Source organism: Oryza glaberrima, chromosome 1, assembly GCF_000147395.1.
Source record: "Oryza glaberrima chromosome 1, OglaRS2, whole genome shotgun sequence".
NCBI classification, from domain to species: domain Eukaryota; kingdom Viridiplantae; phylum Streptophyta; class Magnoliopsida; order Poales; family Poaceae; genus Oryza; species Oryza glaberrima.
This window is the reverse complement of record NC_068326.1, coordinates 907808-935468: the sequence shown is the minus strand read 5'-3', so window position 1 is coordinate 935468 and position 27661 is coordinate 907808. Positions and strand designations below refer to the sequence as shown.

Here is a 27661-nt window from a genome sequence, read left to right as displayed (position 1 = left end):
ATTACTGAGATCAATCTATTGCATTGAGTCTATCTCACTCTCATAGACAAGTACATACAACATGTCATGTTTTATGGAAACAAAATTCAAAGCAAAAGGACAAAAAAAATGGCAAAGTTTAACCCATAACTTCATCTACGAGACTCTGCGACGTATTTTTGGTTTTCATTTTGTAGGATATCAAAGGTTTGGCATGTCAGGGTTAACTTCAGACAAAATTTAGTTAGGCTACCTAGCTACTGTGTGGTCCTCTCCTTGTATCAAAAGATACTTCTCTATCTGTCTTACATAAGATCTCATCACAAATTTATTTATTGTGCCAAAGTGAGGACTAAACAAAAACAGGTGCAACAAATTCACACTACCATTTAAAACTTCACACATGCTTTAATACCCTTTGTTTATAAGAAGTTAGGAGAACATCTTTTATTCTGACAAAATTCAGAACTTGGGGGAAAAGATGCAAAGGTCATTACTATTGGTGTTCAACAGGTGTGTTTGTTGTGACTAAGAGAATTAGGCAAATATAGGTCAACAAAGACAGATGATGCACACCTAATCAACTGGGTTTCATTTGCATGATTCCTGACGGAAGCACTTCAGATGTGAGACAGATCGCTTGGTTTATGGGGTTCACCAACCCAACTCTAACCAAAGTACCAAACAAATAAGTAGTGTAAACTATACTAGTTTAGAAATGGGCCTCTTTTTGGGTCATCTCCATTGACCAAAGTTGAGAAAAATGAATATGGTTTGGCACATTTCAGACAAAATTCTGAGAGAGTTGGTGATGGACTTGACAAGTCTGATACTACTTTTTTCTTAGCTTTCACAAGGACATAGTTATTAATTTGGTCCAATAGCCAGTGCTCAAATACTAGAGCTCTACAAGAGCACAAGATGTCAAGATGTAGTAGCTTCATATAATTACATTCAGCAGCAGAAGACAACATCATCTCACCCCAAGAAGAACAAGAGGAAAAGACAGTAGAAGATAGGCATTGCCAAAACAATCATTCAAGATGGGGAAGACCTGAAATTGAATTGTCAATTCAAACACCTGCTGGACTGGTCATCAAATTATCTTTCCCTCGTTTGCTTGTTGTCAAGTTGCTGTACAGTGATTCTCTCAAGTAGAGAAAAGGCATGTAGATCATCTCTGTGGCAGAAAAAGGTCGAAATGCAAAAGGGATTTAGGTCAAATCTTTATTTTGCAAATGGTGACATAAGCTGTGGCTTTGAAGTGAAGTGAACCACTGCACACTGCCTAGTTGGACCAGCCCCAACTGTAGCTAAAGACAATTTCTAAGGATATTTGTTTTGTTTTGAACAAAGTATTATTATTGTTTTATCAAGTAAACGTGCATTATTCAAAGAGATATAGTAGTAACGAATTATTAATCTGTAGATTTTTGGAACTTAACTATAACTCCAAAATCTTGTATGATATTATTATATATGTCCTATGTTCTATAAAGAAACAATTTTTAAAGATGATATAATCTTTAGAGTCTGTTTGGCATGGCTCTATCTCCAACTCCACCTTTTCTTGGAATTGGACCAAACAGTTTCAACTCCACCTAAAATGGAAGTAAAGCTAGGTGGAGCGCTCTCATAAAATGAACTGAGAAGTAGAGCTGGGTTTAGACTGTTGCACGATTCTACTCTGTACATAACTCCTACAATTAAATTTAGGAGGTGAAACTCTACAAAACGGACCCTTAGAATTAGTTTTCATTTTTTCTTGGAATAAAGAGGGTATTGTATAAACTCTGCCTCACAGACTTGAATTTCCTCTAGCAATCGATTATTTCTTCTCACTAATTAGGATTTTTAAAAAAAAATCATTGCTTAGTACAACATCCAGTATATTTTTTTAAAAAAAATAAGAAAATAATAAGTGCAAGAGAGAATTTCGCGGGAAGGGATGGGCGAAGTGGCCGTAGTATTCGCGGGAAACGTGTGCAAGCAGTTAACCTACTGCCGCCTACTTCTTCCTAGTCCTAAGGAAGAGGAGCTAATATACAGCACAGTGGCCATGAGAGGGGTAGCCACGTAATTTTGACAGGCTGCTCTTGCAGTTAGTGGTGGGCCACCCACCTCACAAGGAATCCGTATTCCTCTCGAGCTTTGCGTTCTTGCAAGCAGGTACTCCGTATACACAGAATCTTTCATCAGGCTAATCATCATAGCGATTACCAAGCTTGGTTTACATCTCAGTAATGTGTGGTGTCTCCAATTTTTTGTTTCTATCTTTTGGACAGGAAGATTTCAGCATGTCGTTGGAGTCGTTGTACAGGCTGAATATCTTTACTGATGAGAAACTTCTGATCAGCTTGTGCCAGTAAGAAGAAGTGTATGCATGTGTAGATAAATAGAGATTGACTTTTATCAGTTTAAGATAAGATAACATCTGTTCTAGAAGAAGACTACTAGTAGAACATATTACAGGGGCAGACAGTGGCATTATTGTATCATTATTGCCAAGACATGTAGTACTAATGACTTTTACTAGTACAACAGGTATGCCATGTTGCAAGGCAGCATTCTGAATACCTGAAGTAAGGCTTTGTCATTAGTAGTAATAGAGATTATCTTTTCTCTACTCAATTCCTAGCTCAAAGCAGTTAATAGTAATAGTTAGTAAACAGTAACTCCACTGATTTCTGAGCACCATGTACTAGAAAAGAAAAGGAGAGCCTTTACTACAAAGCTCCAGAAAATGGAGAGAGCCTTTGGGAAAGTGAGAAGGAATCAGGGAGAGGAGGCTATTCCAAAGAAAGAAAGAAACATGCAAAAGAGCAGTATCAGTGAAGTTGTTGTTTGGTGATACTTATTCCCCTCTCTCTTTCTTTGCCTCTCTTCTAATTTAAATTTGAGGGAAGAAGGAGGAGGAGTTGAAGGTGAGGTGAGCTAGAGTGTTCTTCCTTGGCTTGGCCTCCATTGTTACATCCCCCTCCACTCCATCTCTTGCTTCCCTTAACCCCTCCCCCAAAAATCCCCCCCTTGCCTTAACCCCAACCCCAAATCCATCCTTCCAAGCTTCAACCTTCTCTGGAGCTTTGCTGTTGATACCTGGACAAGGTAAAGATTTGCCCCTTTTTTTATTTGCTTGTTGTTGTTTTTAGTTTGCTATTAAGCCGCCAGACCATTGGAAACAGCAACTTCGCCTTCCTTCTGTGTTTCATGCATCTCTTATCTCTCTTGGTGAGTTCTTGGTTTTGGCTGTTGAATTGTTCTCTTGTTTTTCTTTTTAATCTTCTTGGTGGTGTTTTCATGGCGTTTCTTTGATTCAGCACTACTTTCTTGGTACTGTAAAATGCTAGTAGCAACCACCCTCTTGTTCTAGCTCTCATCGATTAGTAAACTTGTTTCCCTTCCATTCGATGAAAGCCATTTTCATCCAATCCATCATGTTATGCTCAGAAACCAGAATGTGTAGGTTTTGCCTGTTCTTGGTGCAATTGCTGCTCGGGCCAACTTTGTCCATCGGCTAGCAGATAATTCCAGTTACTAAGTAACTCCCCATCTCTTGCGGTTATTATCATCACGGAGCAATCGGTTCCTGTCAGCTCTTACCAAAATCCAAAAGTCAGCGGTTGCATTTCATCCCCCTCCTGCAACACACATACCTGACGAACTCCTCCTTGGATTCTTGGTGTTTTCCTCGGCCATTACACTGTTTTTTTTTTCTCTTAGGAGCATAGATTGTAGCAAGAATTGTTTCAGGCTGCGCAGATTGCGATGACTGAACCATGGAGTGCGTTGTTTGCAGGATTAATGGGCGACCATCTGGCATTGCTTGTGGATCGGCTGCTGACGGAGTCGACGCTGGACGCGGCAATCAGGAAGCAGGTGGCCGATCTGCAGGCGGAGACGGTGGCGATCGACTACTGCTGCGACGGCGACGGCGATGGCGGCTCGGCGAGGAAGATGGTGGAGTGCAGGATTTGCCAAGAGGAGGATTGGGATACCAGCATGGAGGCACCCTGTGCTTGCTGTGGCAGCCTCAAGGTTATGGCTTTTCCTTGGCTTTGTGAATTGTTTATTCTGTAATTCTGATTTGTTAGCGTTATGAAAAATATATCCTTTTTTCAGATGGAAAATTTGGTCTTTTGGTCTCCACTTTTAGTGGGAGAAGATAAATTAGTTAATTGGTGTCCATGGTTTTCTTTGTGGTCACTTTAGATTTCTAGTTCTAGAGGAGTAGTTCACTAGTTATTTTAGATAATAGTAGTTCACTAGTTGACTTAGGATGAAAATTGTTGACATTTATGGTTGGGGTTAGCTGCAGTAGGTTCACTTGGTTGTGTACTATCATACTATGCTAATTAAGTATGCGAAAAAGGTCAATCCTGGATTTAAGAAAAGTTATTATGAAAAATCAGCTGCATTTGCCTCGATGTAACTTGGAAGTCACTGCCTCGTATTGGCCTTCCTATTTGATAGTGATGTTGCTGAGAAACAAAACAAAATAAGGTGTTGGTGTTCTTTCGAAGTAAGGGAAATGGAGGAGGCTATCTGTGACCTTCAAGCAATGAGTGGGGCAACTACCCACATTATCTAGCAAGGTCAAATGTAGTTGAAAGTTCAGTAAAACATTCTGAATTCGGTGCTGTTTGTTGCTTCTTGTTCTAGCAAATGATACTGTAATATAATGAATGTATTTCAGTTGGTTATGCAGGTCAATTTTTGCAAGATATTAAATTCTTAGCTTCTCCCTTGCAGTATGCGCACCGGAAATGCATTCAGCGTTGGTGCAATGAGAAAGGCGACACCGTTTGCGAAATATGTTTGCAGGTAAAATCATCTTGGTTCAACTATGCATTCTTTGTAGCCTTGTGGAACTGTTTATAGTACAGACAAATGTGTTTGATAGCGATACGATTTGAGGACATATAAAACTGTTCAAGCATGCATGGGCTAATCCTCTGATGTGATATCTCTTTCTGCAGCAATTCAAGCCTGGTTATACTGCCCCACAGCAACTGTTTCACTATGGAAGTATACCGATGAACTTCAGGTACTCTCTTGGGGATCCTAAGTGATAATTGGTTGCTGTGCCTGACTAGTCAGCATCTGTAAATTCTTACATTTTTCTTCTGTTTCTTTCCCTGATCCCTCTACAGAGGAAATTGGGAGGTTGCTAGGCAAGATCTCCATGATTCCCAGATAATAACAATGATGCCATCGGAGCGCGACTTCATGGATGGTTATGAGGACTACTTACCCATTAGGACGAGAAGCAGCACCCTGTGTTGCCGAACAGTCGCCATAATTGTGAGATTCCTTGCATCTGGATAGATAAATATCCTTTAATGACAATTATCTATCACCCAGTTCAATCCTGGCTAATTCTTGTGTTTCCTTTCTGATGGAATTCTGTCCCTGTGATTGAATAGTTCATGTCACTCCTGGTTCTTCGCCACACTCTTCCTCTTATGATTGGTGGGGATGGGGAGTACTCGTTGGCCTTATTCTCGGTAAGATCGATGTCCAAATTGAGTTTAGATCATCACTGCAAAAAAGAATTATCACACTTATCTTGAAGATCAAGCTCCTGACTGAGTGTCTGTACTTCTGATGGGGGTAAAAGCTTCTTGTCTTGAGGACCGCCGGAATCCTATTTCCAATCTTGGTCATGGTGAGAGCATTGGCAACCTTCCATCGTCGTCGTCGCCAGCAGGTAATTCCATCACTGCATGATCTGCCATTGTTGGAGCCTCCTCAGGTGCAGTGAAATGCAGTCCTAATCCTGCTCAGTTAGCTTGAGCAGGTCTACACCTGAGCAGAGTCCTCCATCTTAACCATTCATAGTATATGCTACAATCTTCCTTGGCTGGATCATAACTCTGGGATCTAGATCACTTAACACTGCAGGAAAGACGGGAAATGTATATGACTTCGTCAGACAGCGAAGAGGAGGAGGATTATTCAGATACCGATCCTGCACAGCCAATTCATTCTCAGACACGCCTGGTACCAATCTACTGACACGATCAAGAACGATGCCAAAAAAAATTCAAAAAAAGAAGAAAAAAAGAAGAGGAAGGTGACCATATGTGACATAGTAAATGAAGATAGTTTGAAGCCACTCGCTTCAAGGTGCCCTTGCAAGAATGTAGTGGCTCTGTACATATGAGAAAGGAACAGATCGCTAACTAACCCAAGATGCTGTAACTTGAGCTTCTCTAGTACTGCAAGCAAGTTCAGCTACCCACTATAAGTATTGAAAAGGTTGTTATTATTCAGATTACTTGCAAATGGAAGGAAATACACGTCGTTTTCTGGATCCATCCACTTGCATTTTTCATTTTACAATCGCAATCATTTTCGTCTATAACAGTAGAGCCAGAATGGCAATTAGGCATTCCATGGCTATCATCAACTCAGATCGTCAACCCATGTACGTTATTGCCTGATCGATTGGTGAATTGTTGATTCAGCTTTCATAGCACAGAGTTCTGCATATCTGATGTAATAGTGTTGCTTGTCACGCTTTCAAAAGAGTACATCCATCAAGAATTCAAGACATAACAAAGCAACGTTACAACTGAATAACCTATCTGGCAAAGTAGACTATCACCCGAAGAGAACTAGGGTAAAGGGGATACACACTGGGATGGCAAAGTTAGGGAGAAAAAGAGAGAGCATACATATATGTTTCAGCTATGCGAGAAAGCAACGGTCGTGATGCAGGAACTATCCACGATGGGGTACGTTTGGACATGGTCGATGTACTTGAACACCGCAGTATCACTGGCCTGCGCACCTTCGGAGCCCATAGCACTGAGCTTTCTCTGGTTGAAGCTCTCTACCTCCTGGACCAACTCATCCTTGGTTCTGCTACATGATGTGATGACCTAAACACATGTGAGAGTAGCATCAGAGGCTTGACACATTCTTTGTCCTAAGCCATCTTCACATACATGGCTTTCAAATAGTTACTGTAATGGTGAAACCATGTAGATTACACAGGATTATTAAAAGTTAAACAGAACATCATATGTAGATATTAAATTGGTAATTTCCGTAGGTAGAATATGTAAAGCAAATAGTTTCACCACAGTAAACTGTTCGAATTTTGTTGCAAGTGAGCCACCATGCAACACAAAGATATTTGGGTTGAATGTGGTGGAAGTACTGACCAGTATGCCACCAGGAGAAACCAGCCCTGCAACCGACTGCCAATACATCATTCTGAAATGGAGTAAATTGAAAATAGTTTAACACATGGAAACCAACAAGCAGTGTGATCCATGCCAGTATAAACAACCTAAGCAATTGAGAGTACCAAGTCACTCCTAAATATTATGCGGTGTATCAAAATTTATGATAATTTACCATGAGGGATTAAAGCATACATCAACAGCTTCGCACGCATTACCTCTTTACAGGTCCATCGGGGTGCAACCCAATCGTGTCCAGAGTTCCTTCATCCATCACAAGTTCAAATCTCCTCTCCAACTTTGACTCTAACACATCATCAACCTGCAAGAGCAAGATTCATGTAAGCTGAATCAGCTCTTTCCTCCTCTTTCCGCTTTAAAGCTCTTTGTTCAAGGGAGTTGATAATTAGCTGTACAACCTTGAAAGATGTTGTTTTGGTATCTAAGATACAACCAGAAGGTCATGGATGTGCACATTATACGTTAAAGCAAAATAAGAACATGAAATTGTGAAGCGTACAGATAGAGGCATATGCACCAAATGGTCCAGTGCTCAACTCACCAAGAAATTAATGTGCTCAAACCCATCACGGATAGCAAGATTACGAGCAACCTCAATTGCACCTTCACTGTGGTCGATCCCAGTCAGATCAGAGAACCTGTATATGGACATATCAGTACTGTCAAGAGGCATTAACAATTCAACAGAGTGAAATACATAGTTGAATGTCTCCTAATTTATAAAAATACTCCAAGGCAATAGAGATGTTTCTCCCAATCTACAAAACATATAGCTATTCGAGAAAAAGAAAACATGAGACTGTGCTAGCATGATCCTTTGCTTAACAGCAAACCAGATGCAGCTTCCAAGAATAATTATCAAAGGGCATCTCCCTTCAATTTACAAAGATGGCCAGATTTTAAGCATGTGATAGAAAGACCATTGGGAAATTGATAGGTCTGCTTAACTAAATCAATTATACTTGCCTTATGGTACCAAACTTTACAACTCCAAATTCATACTCTCTAATTATATAGAAGGAACACAAACACAAGAGAGAAGGAGCACAAACGCAAGAGCAAAAGAATAGACAATAAGTCTATTTCAGGGCTGTCAGAAAACGTTAAGAAAGGCATCTCAACACCAATACATTGAAGTTGACAACAATAACAGCATTCACATTAAAGTAACCTGAGGTTGGAGAAATGCAAATGGAAGATTGCCATTTCATCAACATACCCTTGCTTTGCAAGCTGTTGCGAGAGTCGACCGCTCCCAGTTCCTATGTCGAGTACACTGCAGCTACGCAAATCCTTGTTGGAACATAAGTTTTTCGTCCAGCTTACGAGGACATCCATGTTCTCCGTGCCAAACCTACATGCATACAAGTTAGACTTTCGTCATAACCAGCGATATAATGATTGAAACAGAAAATGAAGATTTTCTGCCTTTTTACCCTTAAAATGGAACATTGCTGCAAAAAAAAAGTAGTCCGTCCATAGTAGCTAGTAGATAGGGAAAAGACAAGTCTAAAAGTTCTGAATTTAATTTGGCCAATGGGCAGTGGGAACCAGGCAACCTTAGCTAGAAGACAACACTCGATAGGCATTGGCTGTTATCGAAACTACATGTTGGTAGATATTACTATAACGCTAACGTGTTTTGCATTCCCTAGTGAGGCAATAACTTAGTTATGTTCCTTGTTATTCCCATCATGTTGTGAACAAAGCTACAACAAAAATTCGATGAGGAGATCTACACTCTATCCATATGTGCACAGCAGGTGAAGAGAAGAATCTGACCAGTCATCTGTGTGGCTCCGTTCTTGAAAATTAGCAAGGTATTCTGCATAAGAACCATCCTGATGATAATTCGGCAGGCCCAGCAACGGCGGCTCCATATCGGCGGAGTCTGGCACGTCCTTGTCAAAGCTGTTCGACATTCACAACGCCGAGTCAGGTAAGCATACCAAAAATGATCATCTCTTGAGGACTAAAATGTAATTACCGAGAGATCGTTGGACTAAATCGCATGATACAGCACGACAGAACGCCCCCCTCTTCTTCCCCCCAACACAAGGAAATCAGATCACGGGCACAACAAAGCAATTAAACCGTAGAAACGGATCGCTCTTAACCTGAAATCTCCGGAGGGGTTGGCGGCGACCGACGCCGTCGTGGCGGCGGCGGGGCCGGAGGCGGCGGCGGCGGAGGAGGAGGAGGCGAGGAGGACCTCGGCGGCGTCGGCGTACCGCTGCTCGTCGTCGAGGGTGCTCCCGTAGTCGCTCTTGATGGACCACGAGTCCGCCGCCACCGACCGGTCGTCGTCGGAGGCCATCTCCCCCGGGGGCCCGGGGGGTCCTCCTCCCGCGCCCCCGCCGCCGCCGCCGGTCACCATCCTCGACGGGAAGATCTCCGGGTCCTCGGGCGGCCACCGTATCCCCGCCATGCCCCTCAAACCCTAGCCCTAGCCCTAGCCCGGCCGCTGCGTCGCGTCGCAATTTGTTCGCGTCGTCGCGGAGGACGACGACGAGTCGACGAGTGAATGAATGATGCGAGGGGTGGGGGCTTGGAAGAAGGGTCAATGACAGGTGGGGCCCTGGCTCGATTGGCCCACGTGTCGGTGTGAGAGCCGATTGGGATTTGCAGCGGGGACCGAGGAGAAGCGTCGGGTGGGCGGGAATTGGTCGCTGATTTGTGGGACCAACTAAGGATGGGGACCATGTGACAGTGGGACCAGGTAAGGTATAACGGTGCAGGCCGGATTTCGCGGGAAGCGTCGGCTGTTGATCGGAAGGAAGGCCGTTGGTCGTTGGGGCTTGGGCTGATTTTTTATTAGTGGACCGGGCCGAGTTTTAAGGTTAGATCGTTCATTAATAAGCCGTGAAAAAGATAATATAAACGAATTAATTAAAACATAATTTATGGGTTAAAATTTTATATTTACGTTCCTTTTTTAGAGGGTTATATTTATGTTCTTTAGTGATTTTAAAAGCTAATGCTAAAAATAAACTACGATAAAAAATCGCACCATCAACCCTGAAATTAAGTTTTAAATTTTAAAATTTTGTTGCGCCTGATAAGCCAAAAGACAAACTATGAGAGCCTTAAGAATGAGTAAAAATCATCATGGATCCGCCGGAAATTTCAAAGTCGTCCGACGAAATTGTCCCCGTTTCAAATACGGCAGTTTGGAATTTACCAAATCAAAGCAGAAACTATCTGAAAAATCTACACCCAGAGGCCCTTCCTCTGAATTGACTGAAAATTCTAATACTAATTAATTAGCTCTGATTTTTTTCTACATGATCACAGAGAGCTAGTATACAATGCACTGGCATGTCTAATGATATCTCATTGTTTGCTTGAAAGAAACATGGTGTGGTGCATGCAAATAAAAGGGGCCCTTGAAACTTGCTCCCTCCCTTTGTTGTTTTCCCTGCAAGTTGCTCCTATGTACAGCTGATGCCCGGTCACACACAGAGATTATCTGTGAGTATCCTGCAGGTGCAGAGTAGCATACAGCTCCAACTCCCTCTTCATATACAGCATATCACCTTGTTCTCTACAGCCTGTGTGCCGGCTGCTCAGCTCAAGTTGTTATAGTATAGTACCCCACTCATGACGCAATCAATCACATTTAAGGATCATTCTCTTTCTTCTTTCTTTTTGTGTGGGCGACATCTTGCATATTTCTCTAAAAAATGCTGAAAAAAAAGCAGTGTCATTGGCGTATTTATCAAAATTGAAAAGTAGATTTTGGGGAACACATACCCAGGGCATTTTGCTTTCTGGTGACAAAATCCCAAACAATTATAGGCCAAAAAAATTGAACTTTACAGAAGAAAAAAAATAAAAGGAAAAAAGAAGAAGAAAAAGATAAGGGAAAAAAATAGCTAGAGCTAGCTAATGTACACTCGAGAGCCAGCTCAAGCTAGCTGCCTAACACTAGCAAAAGCAATCCGCTTACGTCTCCGGCGATCAACCGCCGGTGCACGGCACCTCATCGATGGCCTCCAGCCTCGGATGCCACGACCGGTGCCGCTTCACGCCGCCGCCGCCGCCGCTCGGCTTGACTCCGGCGGCGGCGGCGGCGGCGGCCTCCGGCGCGGCGTGGAGCTGCAGGCTGAGCACCGGAAAGAACCTGGCGCCATCGTCGCTTCCGTCGTCGCCTTCGTGATCCGTCGTCTCGCTGCTCCGGCCACCGTGGCTCCCATCGCGGCGGCGACCGCCGCCGGTGGCGATCCTCTTCCACGACGAGGAGGCCGCGGTGGCGGCGTGGAAGCTGGAGAGCGCGGCCATCTCCTCGTCGGTGAGCACGGAGTAGAGCATGTCCATGGGCAGCAGGAAGTAGGCGTGCCGCGGCTCGAGGAGCTCGTCCGCCGCCACGCCGGGCACCCGGCAGCCGACGGCGAGGCGGCCGGAGTCGCACACGAACTGCCCCGGGTAGTCCACCATCAGCTCCGACGCCCTCACCGGCCGCGGGAGCCGCGTCACCGTGCCATCGACGTGGATGATCTTGCACGCCGTCGACGACGAGCCGCCCGCCACCGGAGCCAGCGGTATGCACGACGGCGTGATCCCCATGAGAACTAGAGAGAGAAGAGAATGAGAATGAGATGGTGATGAAGAAGCAATGGAGGAGATGGTCTATATGCAGGAGGCACAAGTTGCATATTGGTTGGTAGTGCAGGGAAGAAGACAAGCAAATGATTAGTGTGCTGTGTAAGGGGTTAGGAGCAGCTTGCTTGATTATCTAATGCTAATCCGATTTAATTATCTACGACTTAGCTAGGATCAACCGATCAAAAATGGCCATATGACCGCAGTTTGGATGCTTAAAACGTGGCAGCGAGAGGGGCCGTCAAGACAGGTTGGCATGCAGCAGGAACAAGATTAGTGGCATCAAGCTAATAACTAGCGGATTGACGAGAGTCTTTTGGTGAGATGTCACTGTTCTTAACTAGCATACGGTCGAGATGATTATATATATATGCTAATTCCATCCAGGTGTTAACGCTCGCTTAAGCAGGATGTTAATAATTAGCTAGCCTTTTGGGGAAAAAGATAAACTTGGTTTTGCAGGCTGCTGCTTAGGATATGGACACATTCTGGCAGTGCCCGACACCAACGACCACTTTTGCTAAGCTAGCAAGCATTGAGTTGGAAGCCACAAACTGAACTAAAAACTATTATGCTTTCTTTCATTCTTTCTTTCTTTACAGAGTAAGCCAGCTGAATTGATGGGTCAATTGAGTGATAAACAGAATAGTATTTGCAGCTGAAGTGTCAATGGCAGAGTTCTGAAGGTATATGTCTGCAGATTGCAGCATTAGTGATTAGTTGATGCTCTGCAGTTTAACAGTCCACAAAGCGAGGGGGTTAATCCTGATGCTTCACATTATTCAGTTTGACTCTGAAATTAATCAAGGTTTATAAATTTTATCAACTTCAAAAATATTGGGTGTTTGAGAGCTGACATGTTTGTGTTAGCAAAAAAGAAAATAAAGATGTAGGAGTATTTTATAACTTAAACACAGTGCATTTTTTACTATTATTCTGCTGCTCTAGGCAAGCAAAAGATTAAACAAACAAATAGATTATACAGCATTAAGATGTGCGTGTTGCTAAGAGAATACGACGACGGATCCAGCTTGCATTCAACCAACCTAACTAAAATCTGAGGATCTGGCATTTGGCCCCTCCATATATTCCCAAATCTCTGCCTCTTGTGTTCAGTGCTTGTGACGGCAATCAAGGAGATGGAATCCTAAGAGAAATGTTAATTTATCTGTTTATTTATTCGCTCTTCAGCAATGCAAGAGTTCTTTTTTGCTTTTGAAGCAATGCAAGAGGTCAGTATCTCAAATCTACTCATCATTCTGAAAATCTTGATAGGTGTTAAAAAAAAACATTTTGACTGACTTAAGTACACTAGTATAAAGTATGCAAAACTGGCTCATGTGCATTCTAACTCAGCCACATGACGAAACATGTCGAAAAATTTAAATTATAAAAATTAGTTTTGAATTAATCCAGTTATTTTTCATAGTTTTCTATTTAACCCGCTAAGAGTAGAAATAAGAAGGTGCTGCCCAAAATCATTTTAGATTTTCGTTTATTTTTGTATAGCTTATTATCGTAGCTTAACCAATTGAGCACTAAATAAACACGATATTATCATGTTTTTTTCTTTTTACAGGAGATGAGCCTAACTTTCTGAGTGCTCAGGTTCGTTTTATAGTCTAGCAAAATTTCCTCTCTCTTTTTTTTGGTCTTTTATTTGTTGTTAGGAAAAGGCCCATCAAGATTTCTTGGGCTTGTAGACGACTAGTACTATTGAAAGTAGGCCCATTAAGTGACCGAACTTGTCGAACTGGGCCAAGCTTGTCCTTGTGTGCAGGCGAAAAAAATAAGGAAACCCGAAGGACTCCTCCCACGAGATCGGACGGCCAGAAGAGGCCCAACCCAACAAACCGACGGCTAGAGATCACTCCACGTCGTCAGGAATAACCCCCGGAAGCGGGCCGCGTCGTATTTCACTTGGACCCTCGCAACCCTAATAAACCCCTCACCCCCGCGCCGCCGCCGCCTCCACTCTCCTCCGCTTCCACCCCCCATCCCCATCCCCTCCACCCAGATCGCCGCCGCCCCCTTCGCCTCGGACGGCCGTACGGCGCCGTCCACCGCGCACGTCTCCGGCGATCTACAGGTATCGTCGCCACCTCCTAGCCCCCGGTCTCTCATCATACGGTGGCTTCCCCCCGTGGTGGATTCCTCGGTCGATTCCGATCTGTTCGGGAGGTGGGGGTGGGGGGTCGTTGTTCTGTAGGTTATGGAGCGTTGGTGGTGTTGTTTTTTGTGGGTGGTTCGAGGTGAATCGGTGGGTTGATTCCTGATTTTGCTGTTTGTTTTGGCTGTGATGAAGGTGTAGATCGCTTCCGGAGACATCCAACCGCGGCCATGGCGACCTTCGCGAAACCTGAGAACGCGCTCAAGAGAGCGGAGGGTGAGTCCCCTTTGGATCTGTTATGTTTATTTAGGGGACCAGTTTTCACTGTTTTGTAAGCATGGAATTCGAAAAGAGCGGTGTTTGATTCCTCCCGTCATAGACAAATTAACAGACCATGGCTGGTCGTTCAATCTTACAGAAATACCTGTTGATTCGTTCGTGCTAGCTCTTAGATGTGTTCAATTATACATACTTCGGAAAACATTTTATTTTTACTGATGATGGCCCTCTGCTCTACTTCAGAGTTGATACATGTTGGGCAGAAGCAGGCAGCGCTACAGGCGTTACATGATCTCATCACTTCAAAAAGATACAGGTCATGGCAAAAGCCACTCGAAAGGATTATGATGAAGTATGTGGAGCTCTGTGTAGACCTGAGGAAGGGCAGGTTTGCGAAAGATGGCCTTATTCAGTACAGGATTGTCTGCCAGCAAGTGAATGTGTCATCCTTGGAGGAGGTGATAAAACACTTCATGCAGCTTTCCAATGAGAAAGCAGAGCAAGCAAGGAACCAGGCGCAAGCACTGGAAGATGCCCTGGATGTAGAAGATCTGGAAGCAGACAAGCGGCCTGAGGATTTGATGCTCAGCTATGTCAGCGGGGAGAAAGGGAAGGACCGATCAGACAGAGAGCATGTCACACCATGGTTCAAGTTTCTCTGGGAAACATACAGAACAGTTCTTGAGATATTGAGAAACAATTCAAAGCTTGAAGCATTATATGCTGTAAGCTATTCTATCTGTCTTCCCCTTATTCCTGTATACATACTCTTCACACATGACATGGCATTTCATCTGGCTGTTCCATTTTGTGTACACAATCAATGATCTTAATCGTGATTGCCTCGATGCTGCGCTTCTGCCCGTCTAGTGTCTTCAAAACACACCTAATTCACCGCTCTACTGCCATACCACCAATTGGATTTCATTCTAGTGCTATTATAGTACTCTTGGTCATCATTGTTCAATCACATTATCATATGCTGTATTATTAAAGTTCCTACTTTAACTGCTTCATATTTTTCCTATGTCATCTAATAAAATAGTTGTACATTATGTCATTATCACATTATTATGGCTTAATTTGGTAATGGTGCCAGAAGTTTAACATGATGATTCAATTACCATAATTGCATTCTCTCTGCACTATGTCTGTTTATATTTATGTAGATCTCTGTGTAATTGCCAATTTGGTTTAGGCAGATTTTACTCCTGTTTTTTTTCCAGAACCTTAAATAAATTTCTGAATTGTGAAATTGATTTCCTGCACATAGTCTTCTGTACCAAGTACTTTTGCATTTGCCAATGCATCTAAACCCTTTTTAATCTCTCATTTTGCAGATGACTGCTCACAAGGCTTTTCAATTTTGTAAGCAGTATAAGAGAACGACTGAATTCCGTAGGTTGTGCGAGATAATAAGAAATCATCTTGCTAACTTGAACAAATACCGTGACCAGCGAGATCGTCCTGATCTGACTGCCCCAGAAAGCTTACAGCTATACCTGGACACTAGAGTTGAACAACTAAAAATTGCTACAGAGCTCTCTCTCTGGCAGGTCCGTTCCTTATATTTTTTAACCTTTTTTATGCCAAGTGAATCATCTTTGCTGTATGATCGTAAAGCTTTGCTTCTTGCAGGAGGCCTTTAGGTCTGTGGAAGACATCCATGGCTTGATGAGCATGGTGAAGAAAACACCAAAACCATCTGTCCTGGTTGTGTATTATGCCAAGTTGACTGAAATATTCTGGATATCTGATTGCCACTTGTATCATGCATATGCATGGCTTAAGCTATTCTACTTGCAGAAAAGCTACAATAAGAACTTGTCTCAGAAGGACCTTCAATTAATAGCTTCTTCTGTTTTGCTTGCTGCACTTGCCGTGTCACCATATGACCATAAATATGGCGCATCTCATCTTGAGCTTGAAAATGAGAAAGATCGTAATCTGCGGATAGCTAATCTCGTCAACTTCTCCCTTGACTCCAAGCGTGAGAATAGAGAAGTGGTTAGCCCTCCAGATCTTTTTCAAAGCAAAGAATATTTTGAATAATTTTATTTATTATCTTCCTGACATATCTCCTGTCACCATTGCAGCCATCAAGAGCATCTCTTTTTTCTGAGCTGGTATGTGCTGAATCCTGGGTCCTTTTATTTATCAAACTATTCTGTTGAGTTTTGCACTCTCGTCAGTTGTCGATGGGATAGCTGACATGGATAGTTCATTCATTTCTTTTTGTCAGTATTATAGGGTTGGTAGGGTTGTATCCAGTAATTTGTACTCCATTTATCATGCATTATTGAATTTCTCTTCTTGTGCTCGCTTGACTTGATATTTATAAATTTAGGCTGCCAAAGGTGTCATTGCCTGTGCTTCACAAGATGTCAAAGATTTATACAACCTTTTGGAACACGATTTTCTTCCTCTGGATCTCGTATCCAAAGCACAGCCACTGCTATCTAAGATTTCAAAGATTGGAGGGAAGCTTTCATCAGCTCCCTCGGTTCCAGAAGTTTTTCTGTCACAGTACCTTCCTGCTTTGGAGAAGTTAACAACTTTAAGAGTGTTGCAACAGGTATGTTCAATGGCACACTGTACAGGAAGTATAAGTTCTCTTTTCTCATGATCTTTTACGTTATTCTTTGGTTAACACGTGGTTTATGCACCCTTTTGTTCTTTTTCAGGCTTCCCAGATATTTCAGTCTGTGAAAATTGATATGCTCTCAAGAATGATCCCATTCTTTGACTTTTCTGTTGTTGAGAAGATCTCTGTTGATGCCGTGAAACACAATTTTGTTGCTATGAAAGTCAACCATTTATCGGGAGCTGTCCATTTTGGGAAAATGGTATGTGGTTTAGTTCCTCAAGTCTGTTGGCCACTTTAGCCTTCTCAGTGTTCTTATTGGTGGAATTTACTTTTTTATTGTTTTATTTCCCTGTAAGCATCAGTATAGAAGTTGGTTGTTCTGTTCATTGTGGTATGCATATTTATCCTCGCCAAATTATTTCCTCTAAAGTTGAAATATTCATAGAGACCATAGTTTGAACTGATGGCCAAGATACAATTGGTACATGACAACCACTATTTTCATTCACTTTCGACCGCCTTTGTAGTGTAGAACAAAAATGTGTTGACTCAATTGTATATGCTGTCTTACCACTAAGACTTAGGGCATGGTTCTTTGTGCCTCTGTTACAATATTTGTGCTATGTGTTGGATCCAGCAGATCCTTGTGGCAGAGTGTTTTCCATGATAAAATATTGTCAACTTATTTTTGCCACTAACTGGTTCATGTGGCTTGTTTTTACCACTGGGTTTATGGAACTGGCATTTAGCCCTAGGTATATTTGCCAAATCGAGTGTATTGTATGTTATTTGTAATAAAAAAGAAAGTCTGAAGAAAATTCTTGCTTGATTTATTTTGCTTCAGATTTTAAACTAGGTGTCACTGTCGTAGACATTTTTGGTAATCTGGTAATTGTACATAGCAGTAACTCGCATTCTCATTCTCAACATTATATTTAACTATGTTATATTATTTTTTATTTTTTAGATTTTCAAGTGACTATGTAGTGCCTGATGTTGGTATCTTTTGGTTTTAATACGTTCTAGTTTGTTTGCTTTTAATGCCAAATATCAGACAGTCCTGGTTCTTGTGCTGTCAATTTCGGGACTTCAGTTTTATTAATTATTAACCTGTGACATCAATTTTATTCTGACTGGTTTCTGTTTGTAGGACATTGAATCTGATTGTCTCAGTAATCACCTAAGTGTTTTGGCTGATTCTCTAAATAAAGCAAGGAGCTTTATCCATCCACCTGTGAAGAAGCCATCCAAGCTTGGTGAAAACTTAACGAGTCTTGCTGCAGTAGTGGAGAATGAGCACAAGCGTCTTCTTGCGAGGAAATCAATTATTGAAAAACGCAAAGAAGATCTTGAGCGCCAAATATTGGAAAAGGTGTCTATTTGGTACTGTTCAAAGTGGCCAACTCTATGAATTTCTGCTTATGTCATATTCTCTCTTTTCCAGGAAAAGGAAGAAGAAAAAAAGAGATTGAGTGTTCTCAAGAAATCTGCAGAAGATGAAAGGATAAGGCTTCTCAATGATGTAAAATTGAGGGAACAGGAGAGGATCCGTCGACAATTGGTTGAAAAAGAAAAGATAGAGGCAGAAGAACTGCTTCAGAAACAGATAAAGGAGATAGCAAAGAGAGGAGGAAAAAAACCTGTCCTTCAGGGGGTGAGAATAATTAGTTTCCAATCATTATATTTTATTTATTACGCTGACTAGTTATTTGTTGATAATGTTTTTTTCTGTTTAATGTATTGCTCAATTTATATTTGCTTGATATTTCATTATATATTTCTTTTTGTGTAAGGCATTATATTTGTTGTGAAGACTTCTGTTTCATCAATATGCTTATTAGTTATGTCTGTTTGTTCAGTCCAATATTGATTCATTTTTGTCTTAACTGCTCAGAAATTCTAGTGGAGTAGTAGAGGGTGTGCTAATATGCTGTTTTTTATGTTTTGTGGCTAACCATTATAGACTACAAGAACGCAGAACGCAGATGATATTTGAATCTTTATATTCTGTAGTGTCCTACTCTTGTTTCATATTAAGAATTGATTGTCTTCTCCGAAGTCGGAACTATAAAATTGTACTATCCCAAGCCAATTACAGCTTAATATTTGTTTCTCCACACAGGCCCTTTATACTCTGAATGTTTTCATTGCAGGAAGTTACTAAGGAGGCTGTGATGGAATTGGCTATGAATGAGCAGTTTAAGGAGCGCCAAGAGATGGAGAAAAAACTACAGAAGACTGGTAAGCAAATGGATTACTTGGAGAGGGCAAAAAGGCAGGAAGAGGCACCTCTAATTGAGCAAGCTTTTCAAAAACGCCTTGAAGTAGAGAAAATCCTTCATGAGCAAGAGCAGCTGGTTTGTTTCTCACAATTCCTTGATTGTTACATTACAATAGCATATGTTTACTTAAGCTCACAAAAATCACTATTAATCTCTTCTTGTAGAGAGAGATTGAGCTCAGCAAGCAACACCATGCAGGTGACCTGCTGGAGAAGTACAGACTTTCTCGAATGTTGGAGCATAAGGTAAGCAAATACATCTCTGTATTCAGACCAGATATTCTTGCACTATTTCATCTTCTTTTTAGTTAATTGAAGGACCAAATGTCCCACTGTAATTAATCCTGTGTTTTTCCGAAACCATGTTTTGCAATTCCAAGCATAACAGTTGAAATACTTAGTATATTATCTGTGCAAAGGTCTGATTAGATACAGATTAATTTAACATATAATATTGTGCTATACTTGCTGAGAATCTAATATTGGCATGTCTTCTTTGGCTATGTGTGTGTTCACATGATTTGAGCACTACACATTTGAATACACCAGGCGATTTGTTCCTGTCAGGGAATAGACAGCTGTCTTCTCTCCTTCGCACATATTTTAAATTGCCCTTTTTGCTTGCAGAACATTTTCCAGGAAAGAATTGTCCAACGTCGTGAAGCTGAGTTTAGTCGTCTTAAGAAAGAGAGGGATGAAAGGACTAGTCAATTGATATCATCAAGGAAGCGTGAAAGGGATACAGTGCGGAAGTTAATGTACTATCTTAACTTAGAAGAGCAGCGCCTCCAAAGGCTCCGTGAGGAAGAGGAAGCTAGAAAACGTGAAGGCAAGAATTCATGACTTTGTGCTTTGAAATACTTGTTCTTATCTTACCTTATTAGATTAGATTAATTTACACTGCCATATATCGTCCAGCTAATTTTGGAATTTCTTGAGAATTAGTGAACATTGCTTGTTGAATTACTGTGACTTCACTGCAGTATGGACCTGTGTTACTTAGGGCCTGTTCACTTTGATGCCAAAAAAAACCTTACCAAATTTTGGCATAGCCAAAATTTCGGCAACTTGCCAAAATTTTAGCAGGATTTCTTATATAGTTACCAAAATTTGGCAACAAACTAAATGTAGCCACTTTTCTTGCAACTTTAACAAAATTTGGTAAGATTGAAAATGGCATCAAAGTGAACAAGCCTTTAGACAATGGATAGCTTTAAAACTTAAAATGTTATTTGGTTCATACCTAAGTGTGATTTGCTTGTGCACAATTATCTTGCGGATCTTTTTTTTTTTTGCCTGATGCAATGAAATCAAATTCTATCTTATACATATTGTTGATAATGATTTCACCTTCTCTGCAGAGGAAGAGAGGAGAAAAAGGGAAGAGACTGAGAGGAAGGCTAAGCTGGATGCAATTGCAGCCAAGCAGCTGCAGAGAGAGAGGGAACTAGAAGAGAAGAAGGAAAAACAGAGAATGGAAGCTCTCATGGGAAGAGGAGCTGGAGCTGCTGAGCCTGCACGCACTCCTGATGCTGCTCCGGTTGCACAGCCAGCTCAGCCGGTAGCTGCACCGGCTGCTGCTGCTGCCGCTGCTGCACCAGCTGCTGGTAAGTATGTCCCGAAGTTTAAACGAGGTGGTGATGGTGGCAGTAGTGCTGGCGGCCAGAGACCTGCTGTGGCACCTGAGCAAGACCGTTGGGGTTCACGGGATGATCGCCCACGTCCTGATATGCGTCCGCTCCGCCAAGAGGCACCCCCTGCTCGCCAAGATGCTGCTCCCCCAGCCCGCCAAGATGGTCCTCCAGGCACATGGCGACCTTCAAGATACTCAAGTTCATCATCTTCCTCAACCTGGAGCAGCAGGCGCAACTGAAGCCGTCTGCTTTCAGATGTGGACTGCTAGGGTGAGATTTTTTGCTGTCCAGGGCCATTGCTGAGATAAGCCTGTGAAACATGGTTGAATGTTTGACTGTTTGCGCATCAAATGCTCGTAAAATTTTGGAGTTAGAACTTGCTTCAGGGCAATAGCACCTTTCCTAAGTTATGTCAAATGTTATTTCGTTGTTGCAGTTACTCCATTGCACACTGGATTGCTACTCGTTAAGTTTGTCCAAACTTTGGCGCTGTTAGTAATACTGGAATATTGCCCTTGTCTTTGTGTCTTTGTTCGTTTGGTCGTTGCTACAAGTACATCGCATTTCTTTTGATTATCATCAAACTAATATGACGTAACACCAAACTCGGATGAAGCTTTGACGAAGAGTTGGCGGAAACATGAATCATGGTGGTGTACCCCAAGCTGGAACGCACTGCTAGCAGTTGGTAGTTTGATGCACTGGGATTTCGGAGCTCGATTTGCACCGGAAATACAACCTTACCTATCCGCGGTCTCCTACGTTGCTCAAGTAAAGCATTAACGTTCTCCAATGTTGCTCAAGTAAAACATTAAGCTTGCATAGAAGTATGAGACTGCCAATCTGTTTGACCTTGCATAGAAGTATGGATGGCAATGAACTGAACTGTGCAACATGAAATGCCATCCCTCTACATCATGCCAAAATTCGATGAGTGTTGTCATTTTTGGCATCCCATTGGCTTTGCCCAGTAAATCCATCTGGTAATCAGATACTCGGAATGGAGTTGGGAGGGAGGATGCGTTCGCTTGTCTCCTTTTATCGCACGTTCTCGATCCAACGGTTCCTGTGAATACCAACATTCTACCACCCCAGTTTCAAATATTTTTTTTTCGAAAGAAAACGAAAAGTGAAAAAAAAAGAAAGGCGTCGCCAACTTGAGTTGGGCAAAGAGCAAGGTTCCCACACGCTGTCACTGCCGTGTGGGCCATCCCCCCCCCCGCGGCCACGCGCTCTGCTCTTTCTTTATCTAGCCGGTAGGCTCGGTCCACTCCGCCTCTCTCTCTTCCTCCTCCGCGCGCCGCCTTACCCCTCTCCTCCTTCCTCGACGCGGCGGCTGCTCCAGATCTTCTCTTCCCCGCGCGGCGGCGTCTCCCGTCCAATCCAGTGAGTTCTCCTCTCCCCCCCCCCCCCTCTCCTCTGCACCGCTTGCTGCATCCATCCACTTCTCTCCTCCCCAACTTTTTTTTTGAATTTTTTTTCTTACTAGATAGATTCGTGGTGAGGGCTTAGATCGCGTGGTGCGGATTGCTCAGGCTCCGGATCTGTACGTATAGACGCGCGAGCCGCGGGAGATTCTGAGTGGGTGGCTAGGTTTTTGTGCTGTGCGTCTAGGGTTTGGGCGCGGTTCGTCCTTGTTCTGGGGTTCCCTCGCAATTCAGATCTGACTCGTCGCTAGAATCTTCGTGGGGCTTCGGTTTTTCAAATTCCGTCGCCTCACCGTTGCCGCGAACACCCCCCCGCTAGGGATGGGAATTGGGCGCAGACTACCTGTGGGCTATGGCTATGCCCCGATATGCTTTTTTGTGCATATATATTCCCATCGAGATCATGGGGCGACTCGAGAAGTTGCTTGCTGAAAGCTACGTCACATCCGCTACGAATTCACACACTTTCTCTTGTTGTTTCAGGTGAACTATCGGCTCAGTAAAAGGGGAAAAAGGAGGGATCTTTTCTGGACATTTGAAGCTTACGGACGACAAGGTAAGAAAGTGTATATAATTCACATTATGCGCGTCTTTAGTTAACAACAACTCTGCTACCAAGCTGTTTCTACCATCCGTGTTCGTGTAAGGAGTTGTACCCTATACATGTCTCTGGAATTCAAAATTACATCCATTTTTAAACTGGCGCCATATCCAATTCTTTTTTTTTTCTTGGATACATATTAACACCATCTGTGTTGACTGTCTGTAGTCTTTTCTCATCATTTTGGATAAATATTACACCAAAGTCTCTTGTTTATATAGCTATATGAACTCAGAAAGCTGAGAAGCTGCAAGTCTGCTGCTACTAGCAACATGATTTAGATGCTTAGTGGAAGTTTGCTCAAATATTTGAACCGCATAAGCTTGCTTTGCTTTTTACGTGAAGCCTAAACAAGACATTCTATTCTTCTATAGTTGTATTTTGGGGGGATCGATTTCATGTATGCCTGATTTCCAATGTATTTGGATGTCAGTTTTGCCTAGGTTTATTTTATCTATTTTGGGTTCAGCTTATATTTTTGTTGTCTGTTATCATGCTATATTATTCTAGATATTTCAAAAACTAACAGTGATTTTGTCTCTTCTATGAGATGCACCTCCTTGCATCATTTCACGGCCCTACAGGTTTTAAGTCTTTAGCTGATCTGTCGGGATGGACTCCAAGAAGTTTCTACAGCTGCTTGAAGAGAAAAAGAAGAGAATCCTTGAGAAGAAAGAAGCCCCACTGAAATGGGAGCAAAAGCTCGAAGCAGCAGCGAAGGCAAAAGCTGATGCTGAAGCAAAGGAAAAGAAGCTTAAGTCAAGAAAGCACAGAAGGAGGGGCCATTCTTCCTCAGACTCTGAAAGTGATTCCGACAGTGATGGTGATCGGAAGCACAGGAAGAGGAAGGACCGCAAAAGGCACAGGAAACACGGTCACTCTGATTCCGATGAAGCCAAGAGGCACAAGCGCAGATCAAAGAGGAGAAGCTCAGACTCAAGCGATGATACTGATAGTGATGAATATGATAGTGGGTCTGAAGAAGAAAATCGAAGGAAGAAGCGCTCACACAGGAGAAAGCATCGCCGACATTCATCAAGGTCTGATTCTGATGCTTCAGACTATAGCAGCGATGATGAAGAGAGGAGATCTTCCAAGAAGGACCATTCCAGTTCCAGGAGTCACAGGCACCACCACCACCGATCATCTGGTGATGACTCAGGGTCTGAGTCTGAGGAGAGGGGCAGGTCAAGACATAAGAAACATCATATATCAAGCGATGAGGATGCAACATCAGATTCCAACAACCATAAGCACCGTAGGAGTCGCTCCCTGGAGGAGTCATCCGATGATGCAGCTGCCGGTGAATATGAAAAGGTGAGAAATGGTAAAAGGCCTCACAAGACCGGACACCGTCGTCACCACCACCGCCACCACCATCACCATCATGATCACCGTAGCTCTTCTGAACCTAATGACAAGAAGCGGCAAGATGGCCAGAAAGCCCTTGAAGGTGGCAACGTTGATTAAACTCCAGCGGCACTAGTTGAATTGGTTTTTGGCGCGTGAAAAGAATTTTAGTTGTCTTATCTTTTATGTTGGTCACTCTTTAATCCAACGTTGTGGATTCTGACGTTGTACTGATACAAAGTCGGTTCGGTGATTGTGACTTTTATGTCTCGTCGTTTCTTCGTTTCATCTGTGTTGGCTAATTTGAACTTCAGTCGGTGGTTCGAATTGTTCTATTGACTGCTCAAAAAATGAGAACTAAAGATGCTTTCTGCTTAGTACTGGCACAGTTGTGCTATGTTTTACCGTTGTGATGCTGAATTGTAGAAATCAACTCAAATGACTGCTACAGGTACTGGGTTATCGGCTAGTACATTAGTAAATGTCAATGCATGAAAATTTTCATGCATGCTTTACGTCCGCTTTTGTTGCATGCATATAAATTTATGTTTGATCGAAAAGAACATTACTCTTTATTTTGTTGATAGTGGGAAGAACAGTTGTATATACATACAAACAAACGCATCTCAAATCAATTCAAAACTGATTCTGTTATAGCCTTCTAATACACAAATTATTATTTTTTTTGCGGGGAAATAATACACAAATTATAACTGAAGGCAAATACATGAGGCCACTCATCTCTACCTCTTTTATAAGGCAAATACATGAGGCCACTCATCTCTACCCCTTTTATTGAGCTAGCTTTTGTAATTTGGAGTATATCAACACCTTCCAAGGGGGTATTGTTTCAGGAGGTACAAAACTGTATGAACTAGGGCCTTTCGGTTCAAATGCGAAAATGCCCACCAAGTGTTGATATTGATACATCAGGCTGGCAAAATCCAGATTACAGCGCAGCATGTTGCATCGTGCAGGAAAATTGGAAAAAGAAGCCCCTATATGTAAGTAGTACAAAACTGTCTCTGTTGCGAGTTTCCATCGCGCTTGCTGTAAAGAATAATCACTGTAATGAGTAATAAGGATACAACACCTAGAAGGCTGATAATTGTGTTCTAGTGGGCTAGGGGCAGTCAGAAGTTTGTTAAGATTCTATCTTTTGGCACACCGTCAGCAACAAGTGCTCTAGTAATTTCCTGCAACATATCAATATAGATGAAAATCAGAATGAATGTACACAACAAAGTCACCCAACACACGCCCACCCCTGGCGATTACGGATTACCACAGAAACTATCAGGCCATGAAGATAAATTGGCCATAGTTATTCTGCAGTTAAATGCAAATCTTAGCGGTACAGTAACTTGTTGCTCTCTGGCGCAAACTAGTAAGGTAGATAGTTCATTCATCTCCTCAGATTGAGCATTAGCTACAAAGCAATTCCACACTGGTGTCTGTATTTTATATGACAGTTTCATATGAGGAAATGTAAACCATGTTCCAGTATATCAGGAAAAGGCATATTGTTGGAGAGTATTAGTGGTTGAAGCCTTTAAGGCTATGCTTTTATGTATAGATGGTCAATAGAAGAGAATAATTCAGAATCAAAATTGCATAAAGCATTGAAACACTTGGACAAAAAAAAATCATAACACATTTAATGTATGACACGGTCTGAGGGTTGTATCAAGTCAACAACTTCAGCATATCAAAGAAAACAGAAGGAAATGTAATCATACCTCAGACATCTGTTTATGTCCACACAAAATTGCCCCCATGGATGAAGGATTTACAACCTTCTTCATCCTTGAAAAAGCATTCTGCTAAATGCAGAACCATCTATAAGAATACAACAACGAACAAACAGGTAAAAATAACCGAGATGCAAAATGATAACAGTACCTGGACATAGCCTCGCTCGCCGGTCCATTGATCATCAGGTCTTGAGAGAACAGGTATAATTTTGATTCCACTGGATTCCCAATTAGTGAATCTCTCCTGTCAGAGTAGGGTCTTGAGATATATACAGAAGTGAACTTACGAGTTCCGCACATAAGACTTGACATTTACCTGATATGCCATCCTCTGAAGATTTCTAACCCCATAAAAGAGCTTTACATCAATGTTCTCATTTTCGCCAAAACCTGACTCGATGAGTGACCGAATTGGACTGCAATAACATACGTAGAACAAATAATGTGATCAGGATTACACACTTCAATGCAATAACATTCGAATGTCTTGTATACATATATTTTTCCTGTGTAATTGGTACGATAGAGAGGGTAGTCATGATTTCTTATAAACAGGGTTGATTTGTGCTTTGTAAGCAAGAGCGCAGATTATGAAACCAATTAGGCAAAGCTACCGATGCGGAAAATGAAGTCAAGGCCATCAAAGATACAGCTTTTGGCATGTGGCAGCATAAAACAGACAGGCATTCTGCAGCTATTCAGCAACTAAATCATCTGAAATGCAAATGCATACGGTAGGGACTATCATTTCTATCATCTATAAATCTATTGAAATCGACTTGCACAGATTCTAATTAGCCATTACATCTCACAAGGGCATCTATAATCGGTTTAGGTCACTAGTGTGAGCGAATTTTGACGAGGATTTGAGGAAGCCCTTGTCGCAGAGGAGCATGTAGGTTACCTGATCCCGGATCCGGTGGCGAAGACGAGGACATCGCGCGCGTCAGCGATCCTGCCGACCTCGAATCCGCGGCCGACGACGCTGCCGCCGACGTGGACGAGGTCGCCGGGGCGCAGGTCGCAGAGGCACGCGGAGGGGGTGCCGGGGAGTCGCTTAACGAGGAAATCGAAGGAGGACGCGAGGCCCGGCGCGGGAGGGGAGGAGGAGATGGCGAGGAAGATCGGGTAGGGCGCGGCGGGGAGGCGGAAGGGGAGGAACTGGCCGGCGGCGACGTGGGAGGCGAGGAGGTCGGCGCGGGAGGAGAGGTCGAGGGAGACGTGGAAGAGGGACGCGTCGGCGGTGGCCGCGCCGACGGAGGCGACCGGCGCCGTGGTCCACTCGGTCGGGGTCGGCGGCGCCGCCGCGAGGGCGGCGGCGGTAGAGAGGTGGTGCGGGCGGAGGTGGTGGAGGCGGCGCGGCGCCGACCGGAGGAGCATGTGGAGGAGGAGGTCGCCGGGCGCGGCGAGGAGGAGAGGTGGCGGTGGCGGGATCTCGTCGGGCTCCGGGGAGGTAGGAGGAGACTGAATTGTACACGCGCTCTTCTTCTTTGGAGAAATTTTTTTTTTCTTTTCTTTCTCCTCTCTTTTTTTTCTTCTTCTTCTTCAGAAAGAAAAGAAGGTGCATCCCAGAATTAGAAAACGAAACAGCAGGGAAGCTGTAATCTGATTGTGTTTATTGTTTTGTCTAGCTATAATAAATAAATAACTAGAGGAAAGAAATTATAAGCGCATTCAAAAAGAAAAGTTGAGATGAATAACAATATCAGCTCATATCATAATTGTGATTGGGGTTTCCTTCACCTTGATAGTAAGATGAAAGAGTGTTAACGTGAAACGAAGGATGGTACTTATTACAATTTGCGTAGGTACTAATTCATCATATACGTTAAAAACTCTAAAGCAA

The 27661-nt window shown here is 42.7% G+C and overlaps 6 protein-coding genes across 11 annotated transcripts; 3 read left to right on the top strand and 3 right to left on the bottom strand.

Moving 5' to 3' along the window:
• The first annotated feature begins 2660 nt into the window (after positions 1-2660).
• On the top strand, positions 2661-6449 carry LOC127752907 (uncharacterized). 5 transcript variants are annotated; one of them, XM_052278375.1, is made up of 8 exons: positions 2661-2908; positions 3776-4014; positions 4729-4800; positions 4956-5023; positions 5130-5280; positions 5403-5483; positions 5597-5686; positions 5881-6448. In XM_052278375.1, the coding sequence occupies exons 2-8, from the start codon at positions 3781-3783 to the stop codon at positions 5992-5994; spliced, it is 810 nt and encodes a 269-aa protein (XP_052134335.1). In that variant the 5' UTR covers positions 2661-2908; positions 3776-3780; the 3' UTR covers positions 5995-6448. The 5 variants fall into 5 exon arrangements, with proteins under 5 accessions (XP_052134335.1, XP_052134344.1, XP_052134321.1 ...); XM_052278384.1 differs by having other exon boundaries at positions 2663-3084; positions 5864-6449; XM_052278361.1 differs by having other exon boundaries at positions 2664-3084; positions 5881-6447.
• Positions 6450-6462: 13 nt separating this feature from the next.
• On the bottom strand, positions 6463-9710 carry LOC127752897 (uncharacterized). The gene is made up of 7 exons (XM_052278342.1): positions 9308-9710; positions 8973-9101; positions 8410-8544; positions 7732-7828; positions 7388-7491; positions 7149-7200; positions 6463-6863 (listed from the first exon to the last, which is right to left on the bottom strand). The coding sequence occupies exons 1-7, from the start codon at positions 9616-9618 to the stop codon at positions 6666-6668; spliced, it is 1026 nt and encodes a 341-aa protein (XP_052134302.1). The 5' UTR covers positions 9619-9710; the 3' UTR covers positions 6463-6665.
• A 634-nt stretch (positions 9711-10344) lies between these two features.
• LOC127759954 (uncharacterized) lies at positions 10345-11803 on the bottom strand. Its single transcript, XM_052284165.1, has 2 exons — positions 10944-11803; positions 10345-10876 (listed from the first exon to the last, which is right to left on the bottom strand). Exon 1 carries the CDS (start codon positions 11754-11756, stop codon positions 11151-11153), a length of 606 nt encoding a protein of 201 aa, XP_052140125.1. The 5' UTR covers positions 11757-11803; the 3' UTR covers positions 10345-10876; positions 10944-11150.
• Positions 11804-13742: 1939 nt separating this feature from the next.
• Positions 13743-21199, top strand: LOC127783920 (eukaryotic translation initiation factor 3 subunit A). The gene is made up of 14 exons (XM_052311081.1): positions 13743-13881; positions 14098-14178; positions 14425-14906; positions 15522-15737; positions 15820-16188; positions 16278-16307; positions 16529-16756; positions 16866-17027; positions 17919-18140; positions 18213-18422; positions 18922-19125; positions 19215-19295; positions 19677-19878; positions 20411-21199. Exons 2-14 carry the CDS (start codon positions 14133-14135, stop codon positions 20920-20922), a joined length of 2964 nt encoding a protein of 987 aa, XP_052167041.1. The 5' UTR covers positions 13743-13881; positions 14098-14132; the 3' UTR covers positions 20923-21199.
• Positions 21200-21930: 731 nt separating this feature from the next.
• On the top strand, positions 21931-24438 carry LOC127783931 (uncharacterized). Of its 2 annotated transcripts, none has more exons than XM_052311093.1 (3): positions 21931-22069; positions 22594-22666; positions 23296-24438. In XM_052311093.1, the coding sequence occupies exon 3, from the start codon at positions 23324-23326 to the stop codon at positions 24179-24181; it is 858 nt and encodes a 285-aa protein (XP_052167053.1). In that variant the 5' UTR covers positions 21931-22069; positions 22594-22666; positions 23296-23323; the 3' UTR covers positions 24182-24438. The 2 variants fall into 2 exon arrangements, with proteins under 2 accessions (XP_052167053.1, XP_052167049.1); XM_052311089.1 differs by having other exon boundaries at positions 23262-24438.
• Positions 24439-24692: 254 nt separating this feature from the next.
• LOC127783946 (fruit protein pKIWI502-like) lies at positions 24693-27361 on the bottom strand. The gene is made up of 5 exons (XM_052311103.1): positions 26720-27361; positions 26132-26231; positions 25964-26059; positions 25801-25881; positions 24693-25257 (listed from the first exon to the last, which is right to left on the bottom strand). Exons 1-5 carry the CDS (start codon positions 27193-27195, stop codon positions 25195-25197), a joined length of 816 nt encoding a protein of 271 aa, XP_052167063.1. The 5' UTR covers positions 27196-27361; the 3' UTR covers positions 24693-25194.
• Positions 27362-27661: the final 300 nt, after the last annotated feature.

Coding starts and splice junctions, on each gene's coding strand:
- LOC127783946 (XM_052311103.1), bottom strand. CDS start 27,195: ATGCTCCTCCGGTCGGCGCCGCGCCGCCTCCACCACCTCCGCCCGCAC. Junction 26,232..26,719: donor GCCACCGGATCCGGGATCAG/GTAACCTACATG, acceptor ATGTTATTGCAG/TCCAATTCGGTCACTCATCG. Junction 25,882..25,963: donor GCGAGCGAGGCTATGTCCAG/GTACTGTTATCA, acceptor TGCATTTAGCAG/AATGCTTTTTCAAGGATGAA.
- LOC127783931 (XM_052311093.1), top strand. CDS start 23,324: ATGGACTCCAAGAAGTTTCTACAGCTGCTTGAAGAGAAAAAGAAGAGA.
- LOC127783920 (XM_052311081.1), top strand. CDS start 14,133: ATGGCGACCTTCGCGAAACCTGAGAACGCGCTCAAGAGAGCGGAGG. Junction 16,757..16,865: donor CTTTAAGAGTGTTGCAACAG/GTATGTTCAATG, acceptor GTTCTTTTTCAG/GCTTCCCAGATATTTCAGTC. Junction 17,028..17,918: donor CTGTCCATTTTGGGAAAATG/GTATGTGGTTTA, acceptor TTCTGTTTGTAG/GACATTGAATCTGATTGTCT.
- LOC127752897 (XM_052278342.1), bottom strand. CDS start 9,618: ATGGCGGGGATACGGTGGCCGCCCGAGGACCCGGAGATCTTCCCGTCG. Junction 7,829..8,409: donor CAACAGCTTGCAAAGCAAGG/GTATGTTGATGA, acceptor GTCCATATACAG/GTTCTCTGATCTGACTGGGA. Junction 6,864..7,148: donor TTTCTCCTGGTGGCATACTG/GTCAGTACTTCC, acceptor ACATGTGTTTAG/GTCATCACATCATGTAGCAG.
- LOC127752907 (XM_052278353.1), top strand. CDS start 3,745: ATGACTGAACCATGGAGTGCGTTGTTTGCAGGATTAATGGGCGACCAT. Junction 5,484..5,596: donor ACTCGTTGGCCTTATTCTCG/GTAAGATCGATG, acceptor TGGGGGTAAAAG/CTTCTTGTCTTGAGGACCGC. Junction 5,687..5,880: donor ATCGTCGTCGTCGCCAGCAG/GTAATTCCATCA, acceptor TTAACACTGCAG/GAAAGACGGGAAATGTATAT.
- LOC127759954 (XM_052284165.1), bottom strand. CDS start 11,756: ATGGGGATCACGCCGTCGTGCATACCGCTGGCTCCGGTGGCGGGCGGC.